Genomic DNA, 20248 nt, shown 5'->3' with positions numbered 1-20248 from the left:
GATGGCCCGAGTTCACTGCAGTGGCACACCAGCCACCTCCAGTGTTGGGTGCTATCCCCAGGAACATGGACAACCAACAGGACTGATCCCCCTCTCCTTCCCTGCCCCCTTCCCTCCTCCCTCCCCCTTCTTCCATCCTTTGTGGACCCAGAATTAGGCAACACTTTGTCCTGTTACACTTAAGATCAGGGAGCCCTGGTGGCACAGCAGCTAAGCACAGAGGTCGGTGGTTCAAACCCACCTGCAGCACCATGCAAGAAAAGAGCTGGCAATTGATCTTGTAAAGACTGACTGCCTCGGAGCCCCTGTGGGGTGCATCGCCTCTGTCCTGGAGGGTCACAATGGTCAGAATCTGACAACAGCTTGCACCGGTCCATAGGCGTCTCAGCCTACTTGACAGTGCCTAGCAACAACCACGAGGATTGATTGAGCACCTAGGTGTGCTTGGCACTGTTTCAGGCACGGGGGTAGTGAGCAACATGGGCACAACCCCGTGCCTCGTGGAGCCCACAGCCTGATGGGGAGAGAGGCGTTCTCCAAAGCGAGGGCAAAGGTATCCAGGAGGGGTGCTGTGCCATCATCAACTGGGCGGGGCCAGAGCGCGAGGCCTCAGCCCCTCCGCACCCTCGCCCCACATCCCACTCCCCAGAGGGGTCAGTCCACAGCACCATGCCTGGCGCATGCCCCACCGCTCTCACGGGGCCTGATGGCACCCTAGGCCACACTGTGTGGAAGCAAGACAGCCCATCTGTGTCCAAAATGGGCTTCCCCCCAGTATGGGCAACAGATATCAGAGGGACAGGAGGCCTGGACTCAGTCATGACCCCTTTCCCGCTGTGTCCCTGCAGCCTGTCCCAGAACAACATCACTGATGTGGGTGCCTGCACGCTGGCGGAGGCCCTGCCTACCCTGGCTGCGTCCCTCCTCAGGCTGAGGTGAGTGATGGGTGGAGGTGGAGGGGAAACGGGCTGCATAGTCAAATGCTGGATGCCGGAAGCATCACACGAGATGCCACGGCTTTGTCCCTCTCTGTCCCCCTGGTGGTACAGTGGCTACACACTGGGCTGCTAACCACAAGGTCAGCAGTTCCAAACCACCAGCCGCTCCTCCGGAGAAAGACGGGGCTTTCTACTCCTGTAAACAGTTACAGTCTTGGAAACTGGCAGGGGCAGTTTACCCTGCCCTGTAGGGTCGCTGTGAGTCAGCGTGGACTCGGTGGCAGTGAGGTGTATGCGGGGCGCTACTTCCCTAGAAGCCCCCGGGAACACAACTCCCGGGGTTGGGCAGTGCCCTTGCCTGAACATGACTCAAGGGCAAGCATGCTTCCGAACCCCCCCCCTGGGCAAGTTGCTCCCCCCCATTCTGTTTCTCGTCTGGAAGTGGTAACCATGCAGCTGCCTCCTTAGAGTTAAACTAAGCACCCAAGTCAGGGGCTTGGTTCAGTTCTTGGTCCTGAAACTCCAAACTCCTTGTCGGGGAGGTGATTCTGATTCACAGCAACCCCATGGGGCAGTGGAGAACGGCCCCTGCAGGTCTTCAAGACTACCTATCTCGTGGGAATAGAAAGGCCCATCTTTCTCCTAGAAAGATGAGGTTTTTAGGTTTGGACCAAGAGAGCCCAGAATCCTAGAGAAGGACGTGGGAAAGGGAAGGGTCAGCAGAACAGAGGAAGATGCTCAAGGAGATGGATTGACAGACACAGTGGCTGCAATGATGGGCTCAAACATCGCAGTTGTGGGAACTGCACAGGGCCAGGCAGTGTTTCATTCTGTGGCGCAGAGGGGTCATTCTGAGCCAGGGCTAACTTGACGGCAGTAACTTAAGAGGATGACACTGTGGGGGAAGCACCAGGCTGCTAACTTCAAGGTCAGCAGTTCAAACCCACCAACCTCTCCAAAGGAGAAAGATGAAGCTGGCTGTTCCCATAGAGATTTAGCCAAATGAAACTCCAAACTCGATGCCGACTCGTAACAACACTACAGGACAGGGTAGAGGTGCCCTTCTGGGTTTTGGAGTCTGTAACTCTTTATGGGAATAGAAAGCCTCACCTTTCTTCCGAGGAGCGAGTTGGTGGTTTTGAACTGCTGACCTTGAGGATTGCAAGCCAGCCTATAACCACTGCGTCTCCAGGGCTCAGTCCTAGAAAATACTTTTTATGAGGTCACTATGAGTTGGAGTCTGCTGGATGACAGTTTGTCGTGAGTAAAGCTGGGGTCATCTGCGTCCATAAAAAGTTACAACCTCAGAAGCCCCGTGCAGTTCCACTTGGTACTATGGGGTTGCCAGGAGTCGGCATCACCTGAAGGCGGTGGGTTGGGTTTTGAGCTTCGCGCCCTCACACTTGGGTCAGGCCTTATACTGCCACCTCCTGGTGAGTCTTTGAATAGCACCTCTTTTGTGTGTTTGCATGGTAGTTACCTGTAGGGACCGCTTGCTAACTGCAAGCAACTTGAAACCACTGGCCACTCCTCAGCAGTAAGGTGAGGCTGCCCATAGAGTTACAGTCTTGGACACCCACAGGGACCGTTCTGTCTTGTCCTCTATGGTAGAATTGGCGTTGGAATCGAGTTGATGGCAGTGAGTTTGGTTTTTTGGTTTGGACTTTGAGCTCTGCTCCTGGTGGACCGTGAATATGTTTCAGGATTTACCCAGTGCCTCATGGCTAATGAGAGATCAAGCTTGGACCACAGACTAATGAGAGACCAAAGCCCAGCATAGCCCGAACTCCTCCCTCCCAAAACCTTTGCCACCTGTTCAAAGCAGTCGGAGGATCTCATCCATCTCACTGACTCATTCATTCACTTATCTGGCCGGCCAGGGCCACTCCGTACAGCACTTCACACCTCGTACTTGTGGTAGGTGCCCAGAGAGTGACACTCACGGAACGAGAGCGACAGCTGTGGGCAAGACAGAGCTGGCCCTTGCGTTGAGCTCCTTGCACACTGAGCAAGTAGGCGTAGGCATAAAGGGGAGATTCTGAAATAGCAACTCGTGCCGGGAGGGAAACCGACCAGGGCTCAGGGGGCACAGTGACCCGCGGTTGCCGGGCTGGTTCCAACTCACAGATAGCGACCCTGTAGGGCAGAGGACAGCGGAGAGCTGCCCTGCAGGGCTTCTGGGTCCGGACATCTTCACAGGGGCAGACACCTCCATCTTTCTCCCAAGGAGCCACCAGGGGGCTGTCTCTCACTGACCTGGCTTTGGCCGTGTAGTGGTCATACGTTGGGATCCACATGGTGGGCAGTTTGAAACCACCAGCAGCTCTGGGGAGAAAAGACTGGGCTTTCTACTCCCCCAAACAGCTAGTCTCAGAAGCCCATGGGGGTCGCAGTGAGTCAGTGAGCTGGGTTGGTCGGTGGTTAGTACCACACTGCTTAACCCACAGCACCACCAGGGCTCTTTGGTGAGTGTCATAGGAAGTGTCAAACTCACCAGGGAGGTTGGGGGACCCCCCAAAAAACCCAAAGAGGAGCTGGCCGTGGGAAGCTCTAGGACAGCTGTCAACTTGTGAGTCTTGACCCCTTTGGGGGGTCAAATGACCCTTTCACAGGGGTCGCCCGATTCATAGCAGTAGCAAAATTATAGTGATGAAGTAGCAACCAAAATAATGTTATGGTTGGGGTCACCAGAACATGAGGAACTGTGTGAAAGGGTCGCGGCATGAGGAAGGTTGAGAACCACTGCTCTTGGGGAAGTGCATTCCAGGGAAAAGGATGAGCAGGTGCAGAGACCCCAAGGTGGGAAAGAGTTTGGGTCTTCCTAGGCCAGCTGGCATGTAGTGCACAAGGGACAGAGGGTGGGGGGCGAGGTACGAGAGGCCAGTGGAGGCCGGAGACGAGGGCTCTTTGTGGGCTCAGGAGAGGTTTTTGAAGGTGGTGGTGTTTTTTATACTGCGTCTGGGGGAGCAGTTTGGGTGATTTACCCCTGAGATCATATTCTGGGGAGTCTGCCGGAGTGGCATCCACGGTAGGACACCTTCATTTGGCACGCGGGAGACTAACCAAAAAGCTGCTAGTTACACCATGCCCCTCCCCTGCTTACCAGGCACCCAGTGATGCTCAAGTGCCAACAGCAGGCTTATTGGCACCAGTGAAATGGGCAGGACGTGGTCCCTGTGGAGTGAAGATAGCCCTCCTGGGCTCGAAAGCCTCCCACAGGCTCCTATCTGAGCTTAGCCAGTGTAGACCTGGGGTGTTCATTGGCAGCCCTGGCCACCCCAGGAGCCAGTGGGGCGGCCCTAAGGTTGGGATTGGGGTCAATCACCACTGTGCTCAGGGCGGTGCTCAGTGAACGCGTGGCCTGCTCACAGGAGACTGACCACGAGCAGGCAGCGGAGGCAGCGCCAACATCACGCGCAGGGTGCTTGTGACGCTGCCGAAATAACTGTTGTTCACTGCGATGGCGTCGATTCTGACTCACAGCAAACCCTGTAAGACAGAGTAGAATGGCCCCTGTGCTTGGTGAAGGAGAGGGGCGGGGTGAAAGAGGAAGACCCTCAACGAGATGGACTGACACAGTGGTTGCAACCATGGGCTCAAATGCAGAACAATTGTGAGGACGGGGCAGGACCGGGCAGTGTATTGTTCTGTTGTGCATAAGGGTCCCTATGGGTTGGGACCAACTCAGTGAGATGGCCGCTAACAACAACATCCACAAGGGCTGTGTGGACGTCAGAGAAACCTGAGTCAGTTCCAACTCACGACCCCACGTGACAGTAGAACTGCCCCGCACGGTTTCCTAGACCCTGGTGGCATGGTGGTTAATCACTCAGCCGCCAGCCAGAAGATCAGGGGTTTGAACCCATCACATGTGCACGATGTTCCGAGACAGGGTTTCCAACGCCGCAGCAGGTTGTGGAGAGATCCACGGACGGTGCCCTTTCAGGTCCTGGACAACCCCGCTGGGAGGCTGCACATATTTTATGGCTGTGTAGACTGAGTCACAGATGCGGGAAGTGACAGAGCAGGGATTTGAACTTGGGAAGTTGTCAGCCTTCCTTGGGCTCTCTATGTAACCATGGGAAAGCCTGGGCTGCCCTTTCTGAAAGTGGGAGCAGAAATCCTGCTTAGGTGTGGACCTCCCTGCCAGCCCTCAGCTCCTCCGCGGACCTCTTTTTCCTGCAGCCTGTACAATAACTACATCTGCGATTCGGGAGCCAAGAGCCTGGCCCACGTGCTTCCCGACATGGTGTCCCTCCGGGTGCTCGAGTGAGTAATGCAGCCAGGGCAGTGGGTGGCAGGGACCCAGGGCTTGGGAGGGACAGGGGCTCCCACTGGGCAGGCCTGCTGGGTTGGGCTGGGATTGGATGGTCCCAGGGCCAAGCCCAGGATGGATTTCCCTGTCCAGTGTCCAGTACAACAAGTTCACGGCTGCCGGGGCCCAGCAGCTGGCCACCAGCCTGAAGAAGTGCCCACATGTCGAGACGCTGGCGTAAGTCTCAGGGCCTGGGGGGTGGTGGTGGTGGGGGGGACTACCCTCTTTCTAGGCCAGCCCTGTCCTGAGCCTCGAAAACTCGAGATCCTGGCCCGCAGGCACTGCCCTCATCTGTAAAGTGGGAGCGCTGATCACATCTCCCCTCAGGTGCCTTCCTGAGGTTAAGTTAGTCAGCTGCCTCGCAGTGTCCAACTGTGAGAATGGTCATCAGATGCCATCTCCGCTTGGACCCTATGAAATGGCCGTTATCAATAGCTCTGGTCTGTCAACTGCACATTCTATATGGTTCAGGCCACTGATTATTGCCCTCTGTTATATTCAGCCCGGCGAGGTCTTAAGCACCAACGGCACTGTATGCCCTCTCTGAGCATTTCACGTAGATCATCACTTGCATCTTTGAAGAAGGCTCATAGAGGATCCATTGTACAGATAGAATAATAGAGCACAGAGAGGTTAGCTAACTCTGTGGAGGCCACACAGCAAAGCAGCAGTGGAAGCAGATCTAAAGAAAGAGGTCACCAGGCTCAGGCTTGTGGTCTGTTTCGGGCTCGGTGAGAGGCTCCCAAGGTCTAAGGCTGGGTGGGAGGAGGCACATGGGTCGGGCTCCACTGGGGGTATCTCCTCCACCCTGACCCTGCTCCCATCCCCACTGGTCCTAGCAGGATGTGGACGCCCACCATCCCGTTTGGAGTCCAGGAGCACCTGCAGCAGCTGGACTCTCGGATCAGCCTGCGGTGACCTCGGCCACACCTGGGACAAGGTAATGTGGGCGGGCCCGAGAGGGAGAAAGGCTCACACACATACCATACCGCAACATGCCCTGCTTGCCAGTGCTCCTGGGAAGGGCAGGGAGCATCAGCAGGGGTTGGCTGGCTCTGCCGGATCTCCCCTTCTCTATGCTGTGCTCACAGGAGTGTCCTAATTTGAGGACCTGGCCGTGGGGACCCTATGGTCAGACTCAGGAGGAGGGCAGGGTGGGTCTGGCCATCCCTGCCCCTCAGCTCCTAGCACTGTGAATGAAGCTCCTCCTGCCAGGATTCCCAGCCAGCTGGCTGGTCCTGATATCTGGGATCCATCCTCATAGGATGCAAGTCTTCTGCCCCTCCCTATGGGAAGCCTGTCCACTCCCCAGCCCCCACAAGGCATACCCACTGTCCCTCTACCCTGACCTTGAAGTACCCTGCGTCCAGGCTTACTGCCCTCTTCTGACCCCTACAGCACATTCCGGAGACGCTGGCCATGCTGGACCTTGGACAGCTTGGCTGTGGACCAAGTTCTCTTCTGGAGTCCCACACACACCTCGGCGTCCTGGCGCCCAGCCCCTACTGGCTCAGGGCTGGCCTAGCCACACTGCTGAGTGAACTTCAGGGGCTCCAGGGTCATGTGAGGCCCATACTGATGCCAGACTCACCACTGAGCAACGGTGTGCCCAGCAGTTAGGAGCCAGGGACAGCTACGGCCCACCCAGGAGCCCTGCAGGCCACCAGCCACCCTTGCCCTGGCCCTGTGGCCAGCTGAGAGTGAAGGCCCATGGGGGCAGTTCTGCCTCCCCGGCTGGGACCTGCTCAAGAGGAAGCACTTCTCCAGCAGGGAGGGCGCATGGTGCTCTGGGGGCAGCCGGCCGTTGAGGGCAGCAGGCCTGCCAACTCCCTGAGCACCGACTGGCAGGGATGTGTGGCCGCTGCTTTCTGCCTGGGGTCTCAGTTTTGCACTGACTTTGTTTGCCAGAGACCAAAGCCATGCCTGGCCAGCCGCACTTGGCCTTGGATGGAAATAGCCAATTGTACACTAAGGGGGGCGGGAGGGGGGGGATGGGAGATTGGTACACCTGCCTTTTTGCCTCTGTAACCCGTCTTTTTTCACTACATTATAAATGACCTGTTCAATCTTGAGGAGCCCTGGTGATGGCGGCGTGTTGGGCTGCTGACTGCAGAGTCAGTAGTTCAAGACCACCAGCTGCTCCGAGGGAGAGTCAGGGCCTTCTACTCCCATAAAGGGTGAGTCTCAGGAACTCACTGGGGCCGCCCCCTGCCCTAGAGGGTTGCCGTGAGGCAGTGTTTAATCTCCAGGGCAGCCCTCTGAGTTCCTGCTACCATCTCTTGGGAGGCCTCCTGTCCTGGCTGGCTAACAGGTGACAAACCACCGCAAAGCCTAATGGCTTGAATCGCCATCCACACATCTGAGATCTGGGGCAGCTGGGTCACCAAAGTCCTGGCCGCTGGTGTCATGTCTGGCACGCAGTGTGGGCTGTTGGTCTCTCGATGGGGCTGCGCTTTGGCTTCCTTTTGGCATGGTGGCAATGGAGAGTTAGGATCCTTTTTATAGACGAGGCTCAAGTCACCTAGTTTCTCTCTCTCTCTCTCTCTCTCTCTCTCTCACACACACACACACACACACACGATATACATTGGCCTCAGTCCTGTGTTTTCAGAAACTATTTCTGCAGCTTCCTTGTTAAGATTCTGTGAAAAACGCATCGCTTTGGAGTTGGCGCACCGGGCACAACAGGACTGCTTTCCCTGCCTCTGGTGGGTCATCCTGGGAGCTGGCGCGGAGCCCGCTGGTACCGTGTGGGCCGCCAGCTCTGCCACTGCTGTCTTCCGCTCAGGCACGGCGGCTGACGAGGGCACTGTTGTTCTCCCGGTGGCTGTGCGGACAGTCTGTTCTGTCCCCATGTACACCTCTTCAGCTTCATTGGCCTGGCTCCCAAGCCCCCCCTCCTTCTTCCCAGGGGCCTGGGGGGTCAGAAGGGTGTGGCTATGCCGGCATGGACAGTGCTTCCGCCTTGGCCCAGCTGCCCAGGGCATTGGGAGATGTGGCCAGGCTCGGCTTTAGGAGGCCAGCATCACTCCTCAGGGTATCCCTGTACTCCTGGGCACGCTGGGTGATGTGTGTGTGGGGACAGGTCTGCTGTGGTCTCCTCGCCCAGCAGCCAGAAGGGTGGGCGCTCTGTACCCAATTGCTTCTGGTCTGCTCAGAGAGGACAAGACTCAGACCAGGGGCTAGTTATGAATAGCTGTGCTAAAATTTTAATATGTTGTCGTTGTTGCTGTGAGTTGTTATTGAGTTGTCATGCACAGAAGGAAGCCATGCCTGGGCCTGGGCCAGTGTCACTGGTCTGCCTTTATGGGCTGTCCCTTGTTGTGGTCGCTCTATTGAGTGCCTTCCAGCCAAGGACTCTTCTACACCTGATGGTATTTGGTCGTCATCCATATGGTTCTCAGGAGCTACTGTTCTGGGAGGTTACCCGTCCTTTCTTCCTAGTCGTACCATAACCTGAGAGCTCCTCTGAAACATGTCCCTACCATGGGTGACCCTGCTGGCATTTGAGTACTAGTGGGCATAGCTTCCCACATCCCTAGCACACACAAGCCACCCCAGCCCGACACCCTGCCATTTACTAAACAAGTCCGTGCACAAGCAGTTAGCACAGGCACGCTCCTGACCATTGTTCCTGCGTGCCAGGCTCCAGGCTGCTCCAGAAAGGCTGGTCTAGCGGCCAGCTGCCCGGGCTTTAGAGCCAGGTGGCTCAGTGCTGAGCTCAACCACATCTTGTTGCCCATGATTTCTCTGTGCCTCAGGCTGCCCACTTGTGAAATAGGCCGTCACAGCGCCTTCTTCAGGGTGTGATGATCCAGCAAGCTGACATGTTAAGAGCCGAGTCTGGCCCTCAGCTCGGCCTGTGTCCGGGATCCTGGGATACTGGGTGTTTCAAGTGGCACTGTCGGGAGTGTCCCTCCCAGGCTGGCTGGTTATCCTGCAGGACTTCGGTGAGAGGACAGTTCCTCCAGACAGCCTGCTTTCAGAGAGCAGGCCACCCCTCCCTCTTTTCTCATCCTCATCTTCAGTGTTGTCTGCACACTGGTGGAAATTCATTACCATCTCCCTACAGAACGGCACGATGACCCAATGCCGCTCAATCACTCATGTCTTCCCTTCCTCCTACATGCCCCCCCCCCCAACCATTTAATGGGGATTTTCTGTGTGCTGGGCATTGGGACCCCATACTTTGGACTCTCTGGGATTCTGCTTGATGTCCAGACTCCGTCCTTCACTGCCACCCCAAGGTAGACTGATGCAACTCAGGCTGGCTGAGGCCATGAGGGGGTCTGGCGCTCTGGGCCCTGCCTGCCAGCCTGGCTCTCCATACTGGGAGGTCCCAATTCACGACAGTCCGCCATGAGGTCCTGCTGCGAGGACCCCTTCCTTGGCATCTGAGAAAAACCATGCGTGGTCCCAGGCGTCAGAGCTGTGTACAGTTTTAATCAAAGGAGTCAGCCTCCTAGGTATTGCTTTTACAGGCTTAGCAAGGCCAGGGGTCACACCTCCACAACTTCCAGACAAATCGCTCTGGCCAGAGGAGCACCTCAGCCCTCCCCCAGTACAATGTGTCAGTTCTGTCCCTGAGTGTGACCATAGACCTCTGCCAGACTGATGGAGAAGCAGCAGCTTGAAATGAGTCAGTCCACACCCGCCCCTGGGCCGCGGCCCTTCCTCCCTGTGAGTCACTTCCTGAGACAGCCCCACAGTGCAAGTCCAAACCCAGCAGGTGGAAAGCTCAGCGGGGTCACATGGCGTGGAGACGCTGCGTGGGCGTCTGCAGCGTCCTCAGAGGAGGGCAAGTGTGGATGCAGGTGCAGCAGGTGGCTGGGGTGCAGCGGGGGCCAGACTCCCATCACCTCAGTCCCAGGGTCTCCTCCCTGCACTCCTGGGGCCGGGCAGGAACCTCTGTGCAGGCACGAAGCTTTCAAATGGGGACAGGCCTAGCAAGAAGGAGAGAAGGGGAGTTACAGACATGGAGGCTCTGCCGTGCCGCCAAGAGGCCCAGGACGGACACAGTGGGAAGCCTTCCCTCACATGTGCCTCCGTTGCGGTATTTCACCATCATTTTTATTAATTTGCATCATTCCCAGGGCCCTGGGCTGCAGAACCAGCACTGACTCTCTAGGAAGGGAGGGACCATTCTGGGTACTGAGGAGGGGCTAGGGCTGCAGGAGCTGCTTGCTTGACTTTGGACGCTGGCCTGAGGCTTTGGGCAGGTGTGCCAACTCAGGGTGAAGGGCAGGCCTTGCCAGCCAATCACTTTACCCCGATGATGCCATGTGAGCCAGGAGGGTGGCTCCAGCCATGGCCCAGACACTCAGTAGTCCCACTTGGCTTGCCCTTTCTGGACACTGTCTCTCTATCAAGCACACACGCACAGGTCCCAGCCCTTTGGCAGATCTTCATCCCGGGCCCAGCAGGTCCAGAGTCTCTGGTCCCCAGACCCATCCTCCTCCTGACTCCCACAAATCCCACTCTGCTCCAAAGCCTCCTCTTTGCCATCCCCGGTGGTTCCTGCTACAAATTTGGAGCACACAGTGACATGTTAAGCCCATGTTGTGCTGGGTGGGCAGCCTTTTGTTGAGGGGAATCCCTGGCCCACCTTAGGCCTGTCTCCCCACTCACCCTGTTCCAAGGACCATGTCCAGCAAGAAAAGCGTGTCTCCTTGTTTTACAGGCCAAGAGACCAAGGTCTCAGAAAGTCACCTGACTAGCCGACATTCCCCAGCCGGTACAGGGCGAGGAGCGACTGCTCGCAGAGCCTCCTATCCCCTCCCCGTCCCCTTCCTGGGCACTGAACATGGTGAGCCCACAGCCCCCGTCCCTTTCCAGGGAGCACGGCCCAGCAGGTCAGAGCACGGGGACCTCAGTGGGAACCTGCTCAGATGCCACCCTGCTCATAGGCCTCCCCTCCCTCCTTTCCCGCCACTCCACGGGTCCAGAAAGCTGCCTCCAGAAGAAAGAGCTTGCATGCAAATCTCCGTCTCGGTGTCTGTGAGGGAAAGGCTGCGGTTAAGGCTGCTTCAGCCCATCCTCCCAGATGAAGCTGTTACTATGCAGAGAGGGTGTGTGACTTGCTTACGGAGGCTCAGCTCGGCCACTGGAGACTTACATACTCAACTGGACAGCAAGCACAGGTCTCTGAATCTCAGCTCCAAGCCCCCACCCGCCGGGCCTCACTACCGTTTCTCTGCCCACTGCGTCTCTCTGGAGGGCCACCTTCTTTTATGCACATGGTACCAGCTTTCCACTGCTGGCAGAACACAACTTCCTTTCTTTTCAAACCATTTCTCTCCCCTTACAAACAGAGAGCAGATTTAGAAAGAACCAAAAAGCCAACCAAACTCACTGCCATCAAGTCGATTCAACTTACATTGACCCTAAAGGGCAGTGTAGAACTGCCCCTATGGACCTGCAAGACTGTTTTCAAAGGAGTAGAAAGCCTCGTCTTTCTGGGAAAGGCTGGTGGATTTGACCTGCCAACCTTGAGGCTAGCAGCTCAACTCGATTTAAAGAATCACCTGGTAAACAATAGTTGGAGTGTGAGGCAAGTAGAGCAGACCTGATCCAGTGCATCTACTCACACCGGTGGGAAATGATGTGGCCCAGATAGGGCGGCAAGCTGCCCAAGGCTCCACAGCAAGCTGAGGGCAGAGATGTGAGTCCTGGTCACATCTTGGTGGCTTGAGGATATCCTGGGACACACTCAGCAGCTTGTCTTTGCCAAAGGCCAACACCCTCGTTCCTGCAGCCTGCAAGCCGGCCATGGCAAAGTCCTGAATGACAGTCACAGTGATAGCTGACATTTGTCAAAGCCAAACCAGGGCAACTGCTATCGAGTGGACTGACAGCAACCTCATGTGGGGTTTCTGAGGCTGCACATTACAGAGCAGACCGCCTTCTCTCCCTCGGAGAGGCTGGGGGTTTGAACAGCCAACCTGACAGTGGTACCATTCATCAAGCACTTGCTTATGCAGAACCTTGTGCTGCTTTTGCCCACCTATTGGGGCTGCCCAGTGAGGCCATGGCGGCTGTCACCCTGGCTGTCGGAGGAGGCTCAGCGAGGCTGAGAGTGCCTTGTGCAGCTGGCATGCAGCCAGCTCCTCTCCCCACTGCAGGGCCATCCCTTTCTTCAGAGAGCAAGAGCCCAGGTGCCTTTGTCCACTCAAGACCCCAGCTTTGCCAGCCTTCTCACAGCAGGTGACCCCAGAGCCAATTCCTTAGCCAGCACCTTCCGTGTCCTTTGTGAAGCTGGAACTGCCTCTCCAGGTTGCCCCAGGCCACTCAAAGCAGAGCGAGGGCACAGTCAATGGTCATCAGCTTCTCTCAGCAGAGTGGTAGCCAGGCCCTCGGTCCGTTTTAGAAAGTCCCCCTGGCTCGATACCTTTGTGGACCATCTGCCGAGCTCTGTCCGGAGTTGGCTGACCTGGAAGTGGTTCATGTGTGTGTTTTCTGGAAGGCCCGCCCCCCCCCCCGGCCCCCTTTGCCCCTGTCCTCCTCCAGGACGGTCTGGGTCAGGTCTGGAGATGCTTGTCCTGGGCAATTCTCCTCAGCTCCCTCCAAGCTGTGTGAGCTCACACAGGCCACCTGATCGCTCTAGGCCTCAGTTTCTACCTCTGAAAATGTGAGCTGGCAATGATTAGATGAACTTGGGCTGAGCAGGAACCCAGTAACTCCCAACTCCAGTGGTCTCTGCCTCCTCTAAGCCCTTGGGTCCCAGCAACAGGTCAGGGGCCTTGCTGAATGCTGAAGACAGCTGACTGCTCTCTACTTTAAAGGCCATGCCTTCTAGAAACTTGTCTAGGTATGAGATAACCAAGAAAGGTGGTTCCTGACACCTGTCACCCAGACATGCTTCTTTGCTGTGGGTGTCCTGCTTGCCTCTGGTCTCCATCCCCCAGGGCACAGCAGGAGGCCAATGGTCTCTGGGCTAGAGTGGGGGTGCAGAGGACCAGGAAGACGTTGGAAACTGCAGACGCTAAGGCCATGGTGGGAACTGGTATCGCAGAGAAACAGGACCCCTTCTTCTCAACTCTGGACCTCACCCCTCCTACCCCCTGCCCCCCCCCCCCCCAGCTATTTACAAGGGGCTTCAAAAGGTCCAAGGGCAAATGGAATTAACTCATGGAGTTTTCCCACGAACTTTCAGAAGCCCTCTTGTATGTAATATTGTAAACCGATGTACTTTTTCTTCCGTACATTTTGGAAGCAAACCTGTCTGTCACTATCACGCAATAAGCAGCTCTGGTTTGTTATCAACAGAAGGCAGTTCTACAAAGTGTGGAAAGGAAGCTTCCATTTCCAGCCAGCCGCCCAGGCTGCCTCGTGCCAGAAGATCAAGGGCGCTCTGTGTGGGTATATACCCAGCCTCTTGAGAACCGGTGGGGTGGGGAGCCTAACTCGGCCACCTCATAGCTGGGTATGACTGACCCTCCCCAAGCAGCCCCTGCTTCCTGGTTGCCACTGGTTGGAGCTCCAAAGAAGCAGGGAGGCTATTTTTACCACCCAGCCAAGCTCCCAGCCAGGAAGGAATGCAGAAAGGCTGTCTCACCACACCCAGCACTCAGGCTCCCTCAGCTGCTGGGGACAATGACCACCTGCCCTCGCTGCCCACAGAGACACGCCTCCTGGAGAACTGCCCCCGTACCCAAAGGAGTCAGGGCTCCTGGGAAAGGGGAGCCTGCTTCCTAGCCCTCGGGGAGTCCCCTCCCATCCAGCCTGCACAAGCTCAGTCGGTGGTTTTACAGGGAACGAAACGGAGGCTGGGGGAAAGAAGTTACTTGGCCAAGGTCTTAGGGTGGTTACAGTGAAACCCACACTTAAATGCACCTTCCAAGGTGCACAGGGATGGCCCTGCTCCGTCAGCCAGCACCCCACACCCCCCACCCCCACTCCGACCAAGTAACTACCTGTCTCCCCTCTGAACGTGGGCTGAGCCAGAAGAGGCTCTGGTCTCAACTTACGGTTTGGCCAGAAGTAGCTTGTCCCCATGCCAATGAGGCTGCTGTCCCCTAAACATCCCTAAAACCAAATTCAACTAAAAAGGATATTTTTCCAAAATGAAGCACCAGGATTCATGGGGCCAACTGCACGCATGTGGCTATGACAAGCCTGGCCTGGCAGACAGGGACATGACACTTGGGCTGCAGTGGTGCTCCTGCCAAAAGAGCACCGAGACTCATCTCGGGGCTGCCTGTCAGCCAGGACACCAGATGCCTGTGCTCTTCCAGACATCAGCACCAACTGACACATGACAGCAGGGGTGCCATGGGCTCGTCCCCAGAACTCAAGGCTCAGGGAGAAGGCCCTGGTGCCCTGTCATCTTGAGACCCATTCCGGAGTCTGACGTGTCTATGGCCAGTCCTCAGGGCACCCTGGCCTCTTAGAGCCACAGCCTCTGACCTCACCTCTCTGCATGTCCTCTAAGTCCCCACAGGCTGCCTGTAGGATCTCCCTGGAACCTGCCCGTATCCCTGGTGGGGCAGTGCTGGCCAGCCTGGGTACTGTTGAGCAGCAGGGCCACAGGCTCGCATGGGACCGGGGTGGGGGGAGAACTGCTGTGACCCAGCCCAGCGAGCCATTTTAACGGGAGAGACAGAGTGTCTAGAGCCCCTAGCTCCCATCCAGGCTGCACCAGGCTCTAAATTGGGCAATAACTGTCCCCTCTCTCTGCTCCACCCCACCAGACCTGCTGTGTGGGAAGTGGGGGGGTGGGGTGGAGACTGGCAGGCAGCAGGCGCTCTCATGAGGAGCCCAGGCAGAATGATCCAGGGAGCTGCTTGTGCACCTGGCACAAGAGACTGTCTGTGCTCCCAGGTTAGTCCTCTCTCTTGGGAAGATACCCGAGCAGCAGTGGGAGCCCTTTGGAGACCACCAATCAGTAGGACCAGCCTCCCAAGGATGTCTGACAGGGACAGGGCTGGGAGAAGCCAGAGCAGACCCAATGCGGCACTCAGGAGCCAGCCTACTGCTGCTCCTCTTAGGCTATCAGTGTACGTCCGCAGATATGCACTCCCGCGGCCTGAGGGCACACACTAACCATATGCCTGACTGCTAAGGGTACCAGTGGTTAATAGTCATCCATCACTTACTATAAATAGGAATGCCGAAGCACTTCATACAGCTCCAATTCACTCCTTGAAATGTTGGCTCAATGAGGGTTGAGTTTACAAGGCTGTGGTGGTGGGGCAGGGGTGGGACACGGAAGCACAGGAGGGTAATCGGAGTCTCCCTGGTGGAGCCTGACTTAAGCAATCAGCTGCTAACTGAGGGTGAGTGGTTTGATTCCAGCAGTTGCCCTGTGAGAGAAAGTGGCACTGTCCTTCTGTACAGAGTCCAGCCTCGGGAACCCCATACAGCTACTCTGTCCTTTTAGAGTTCCTATGAGATGAAACTGGCTGGATTGCAATGGGCTCTGGAGGAGTCTAGATCTGGAGCCCTGGCTGGTATACGTGAGTGGTGGATACTTTCTGCTGCTAACCTAAGGGCCGCAAGTTCACGTCCATCTAGGCACCTCAGAAGAAATGCCTTCGCAGGCCACTTCCTACAACATAACCATTTGGAAACTCTGAGACACCGTTGTCCTCTGACACACAGGAGTCACCCCAAGTCAGAGTCAATGCCACCAAAACCAAATGGCCATAGAGTAGATTCTAGGACATGGAAGAACTGGCCCTGTGAGTTTCCAAGACTAATTCTCTATGGAAATAGAACACCTTGTCTTTCTCCTGCAAGGAGACTGGTGATTTTGAACTGCTGATCTTGTGGTTAGCAGCCCAATGTGTAACCACCACGCCACCAGGGCTCCACAGTCAATGCCATGGTAAACTGCTTAATATAAATCTGGAGTCCTACCTCAGATCCTAATATTGCCTCCATAAATCAAAAACCAAACTCACTGCCATCGAGTCCACACTGACTCACAGCACCCCCATAGGCCTCCGAGACTGTCACTGTTTATGGAAGGAGAACGGCCAGTCTTTCTCCATGTGGATCACAGCTCAATCTGTAACCAGGACACCGCCACACTCCCTAACAGGTGCTCACTCACGTTTGAGGAACAGCAGCTACACAAGGAAGGGGGGTGTAAGTGGTGCCCCGTTCATCGTGGAAGCCAGGCCAGGGTTCCAGGATCGCTCTCTGTGGCCCTCATTCACAGGAGGCGGTGTGAGCACTGGCCGCTGCCATTCCTTGGCTGACGGAAAGCAAATGCAGGCTAAGAGGGCTTCTGCAGACCTCTCCTCCGGTGTCTCCTGCTCCTGGCTGCTCCTCCCGCGCCCCGGGCCTGGCACCCCGAGGACTTGGGGGCAAGGATGAAGGAAGACTTCACCCCATCTCCACCCGACCTGCCTGGGGTCAAGCCCCTGAGACATACTTCAAACAGTGGCTGCAGCAAAGTAGGTGGACCCATTTGGTCTCCAGTTTCTGGTCTGGAATATGCCAATGTTTCCCTTGGGAAGGGGAAGTGTTACTGTCGGTGCGATGAAGAGATAAAAATACGTTCTTTACCAACATACACTCTGAAAGTCAAGCACGTGGCTTGCTTGTGGGGCAGGAATGCATCCTGGGATTCCTAAGACCAAGCACCCAAACCAAAAGCCCAACCCACTGCCATTGAGTTGATTCCGACTCATAATGGCCCTACAGGGCAGGGAGGACTGACCCTGTGGGTTTCTGAGCCTACAAAGCCTCAACTTTCTCCTAAGGCACAGTTGGTGGATTCAAACAGAAACCATAAAGGACAGTACCCGTATAGGGTAGAACTGCCCTGGGGGTTCTGAGACTAACTTTTTATGAGTAGAAAACTTCATCTTTTTCCCTCCAAGCAGCTGGTGGTTTTGAACTGTTGACCTTGCAGTTAGCAGCCCAACGCACAAACAAGATGCCACCAGGGCTCCCCCCTCAAAAAGGAAACTCACTGTCATGGAGTTGATGCCAACTCATAGCATGTTGGGCTGCTAAGCTCAGCGGTTTGAAGCTGCTAGGCCCTCTGAAGAGGAAGAAGAGGCTTTCTATTCCCATCAACAGGTACAGTCTTGGAAACTCACAGGGGCAGTTCTGCCTTGTCCTACAGGGGTGCTGTGAATTGACCAGGGCTCTTAGCACAGGCTAAAAGATCAATGTCTGTTGAGTGGCTGAATGAGCAACTATGCAAAGGGCCTAGGATTCAGCATGGTACCCATGAACATTCAGGACAGGTTTGGAAGCGATCCTGTACCCTTTACCTCCCCCTCCCAAAGGCGTCCTTGATCTCTCCACATTTCTCTGTCTTTACCCAAGTCTGTAACCCCTCTGCTGGCACAACTGAACAGCTTCTCCACTTGTCCCGGCAGCCCTTCTGCCCATCTTCAGCAAAGATGAACCAGAGGAGAACCTGCCTGGAATTTCCAATGGTTTCCCAATGCTCTTAGCCTCCCACCTCACGGCCTCCTGATGCTGTCTCCAGCTCCATGTCCCTCTCCCACCCCAGGGTCTTGGCTATTAAGACCACTTTTTACTGCACCTTCATGCCTGGCTCAAATGTACTTCTAGATGGCCCTCCAGCCCCTAATCTAAAGCAGCTCATCGCTACCCTTCTGTTTGGGTCCCTCGCAAACAAGTCCTGTACCCCTCCTCGATGCCAGGCACTGTTCTGGTGGACAGAAGGGGGGCTTGCGCTCTAGGAGTTCACGTGTAAGTGCCTTCACAGATCTGACCTGAACCTTGGCACACCTTGGAGCACCTACCTGTCTGTCCTGTTTACTGCACACCCCCAGAAGGTGCAGTGGTACTCAGTGAACAAGGAAGCAGGACAGATGGACAAAAGGCATCCACTCTGACACCTGGCTCTCAGGGCTGTCCTTGGCCTTCACTGTGGCAACAAAGGAGAGGGGTACATTGACTTACCCTGCTCAGGGAGAGGGGCACTAGTGCCTCTTTCCAAAAGGAGCTCCTGAGTACCACCCGGGCCTTCCCCCTCCACTCAAGACCCCAGGCCCAACAATACACCGGCACCCTCCAACCAAGGGACCTGGCCAAGGAGCCCCAACCCTAGCCCAGCCTGGTAGCACCTGCCTCCCTCTTTCCCAGCCCAGTCTTCTCTGCCTTGCTGTGTGACACTGGCCAAGCCTTCCTCCCTCCTGGCCCTGCATTTCTCTTGTCTAACACATAGGGTGGGGCTGGTCACAGTCAGTGCCACCATCTCTGGGACACCCCAGAGCTCCTTCCTGGAGGCCCTGCAAACGCCAGCGTTGGCCCCACCCCCAGCTCTCCAATTCCTGAAGACTGCCGGCTTTGCACCAGAGCTGCAGAGCTGAGGCGCCCTGAAACCCGACTCCCAAACACAGTAGCCCAGTGAGGCCAAAAGGAAGTGCAGGCTCTTTGCTAAGGGGAGCCTGTGGCCTTTAACCTTGTCCCCCAAAGGGCCACACTAAGGCTGCCTCCCCATTTCTTGCGACGTCTCCAATCTCCATCTTTCCGAGAAACCAGGGAGAATCCTCAAATGGCCAAGGTCACTATCAAACCAGGCTGAGGCTGCCTCCCCCTCCCCCTCTCAACAGCTGTCACCTAGCTGGGAAGGTTTGGCAGCCCCCATTCAAGGTCTCAGATGGGCCTCACCACTCTGGGTGGTGGGAGATCTGGAGGACATGGGCAGGGGAGTCAGAAACTTGGGGGAGGGTTGTGTGTCCGGCCTGGCCCTCCCTCCCTTCTCCACCAAAAATGTTCCAACCCGCCCTCAGCCCCCTCAGCCGGCGCACTTACAGGCCTCAGAGGCCCGGGAGGGCCTCGCCATGGGAGGTCCCATCCCAGGGCAGTCGGCGGCCTCAAACAGCAGTGGCGGCATGACGTGGGCGGCTGGTCCGGGATGAGGATGGCAGGTCGTGGTGGGCAGGGGACAAAACGGCTTGGACCTTAGTCCAAGTACCCATCGAAGACGTCCAGCTCTGAGTCGGCGTCGTAGAGGCCCGAGCCGGGGTCCGAGAGCACGCCGAGGTCCACGAGCGCCTGGTCCATGTCCTCGGGCAGGAAGACGAGGCCCACGTTGAGGACGATGTACTCCATGAGGAACGCGTAGTACAGAATAAGCACGTTGACGAAGAACAGGCCCACGTAGAACATAGAGGGCAGCAGCGGCGGCGGCACGTAGGGGGCCAGGGGGCCAAGCGCGTCCAGGTGGGCCGCAACCCGGGCGCCGAGCATGCAGGGGGCGGCGGGGATGGCGGCCCGGCGAGCTCAGCCTCTGCGGCGCCCGGGCGGCCGGAGACGGGGCAGCTCAGCCATCCAGGGCGGCCGGGGCTCAACGGACGCGGCGCTGGGCTCGGCGGCGCCCCCGGAGGTGCGCGGTGGCCGCAGCAGGAGGAGCCCCCTCCCCAAAGGCGCCCGCACAGGTGCCACACGACCTCCCGACGGCACCCCGAAGTGGCCGGCTGCTGCCCGGCTTCCCCGGTGCGCCCGCGCGCTCACAGGCCCTGGCAGCGGTGGCAGGGACCCACCGCGGCTCAGCGTCGAGGGCCAGTTCCAGCTGCAGCCTCTGCCACCCGGCTCGGCCGATCCGCGCGGCCCCTCCGCGCCCCCGCAGGCCCAGCGCCCATGGCTGCGGCCGCCGCGTCGCCCTCCTGGTGGCATTCCCAGCGCCGCCTCCGGAGCGGCCCCGCGCTGATTGGCCCACCCGTCCCCCGCCCACGCTGATTGGCCCGCCCGTTCCCCGCCCGCGCTGATTGGTCTGCTCGATCCCCGCCCTCATTGGCCCTAGCCGCCCGGGGGCGGGTACTTCTTCGCCCCGCCTCTCCCAGGCGCTGACGTCTGAGTCCTTTTCCTGCTTCGGGTCTCCGACCAGCTCTCCAACGACTGATTCTCAGGCGTCCTGGATTCTGAAAAGAAGACTGCACACAATTCGCACCTAGGTGTATCATAAGGGGACCAAAGCCAAGAGAAACCTCGGGCTCCCTCCTCATGGCCCTACACTTCCTCGGGACTCAGCCTCCAGATAAAAAAGGAGGTGAGGGAGGGCATG

At 57.1% G+C, this 20248-nt stretch overlaps 2 protein-coding genes across 2 annotated transcripts in view; one reads left to right on the top strand and one right to left on the bottom strand.

Moving 5' to 3' along the window:
* CIITA (class II major histocompatibility complex transactivator) overlaps positions 1-6171 on the top strand; it is a 30497-nt gene extending 24326 nt beyond the window's left edge. The window contains exons 15-18 of the mRNA XM_075528215.1: positions 849-935; positions 5124-5207; positions 5347-5430; positions 6096-6171. Coding sequence (XP_075384330.1) covers positions 849-935; positions 5124-5207; positions 5347-5430; positions 6096-6171 — 331 coding nt within the window. The remainder of the gene's footprint in view (positions 1-848; positions 936-5123; positions 5208-5346; positions 5431-6095) is intronic.
* A 3505-nt stretch (positions 6172-9676) lies between these two features.
* DEXI (Dexi homolog) lies at positions 9677-19860 on the bottom strand. Its single transcript, XM_075564294.1, has 2 exons — positions 18997-19860; positions 9677-10196 (listed from the first exon to the last, which is right to left on the bottom strand). The coding sequence occupies exon 1, from the start codon at positions 19432-19434 to the stop codon at positions 19147-19149; it is 288 nt and encodes a 95-aa protein (XP_075420409.1). The 5' UTR covers positions 19435-19860; the 3' UTR covers positions 9677-10196; positions 18997-19146.
* Positions 19861-20248: the final 388 nt, after the last annotated feature.

The sequence above is a fragment of the Tenrec ecaudatus genome, chromosome 12, assembly GCF_050624435.1.
Source record: "Tenrec ecaudatus isolate mTenEca1 chromosome 12, mTenEca1.hap1, whole genome shotgun sequence".
NCBI classification, from domain to species: domain Eukaryota; kingdom Metazoa; phylum Chordata; class Mammalia; order Afrosoricida; family Tenrecidae; genus Tenrec; species Tenrec ecaudatus.
This window is presented reverse-complemented; position numbering and strand designations above follow the sequence as displayed.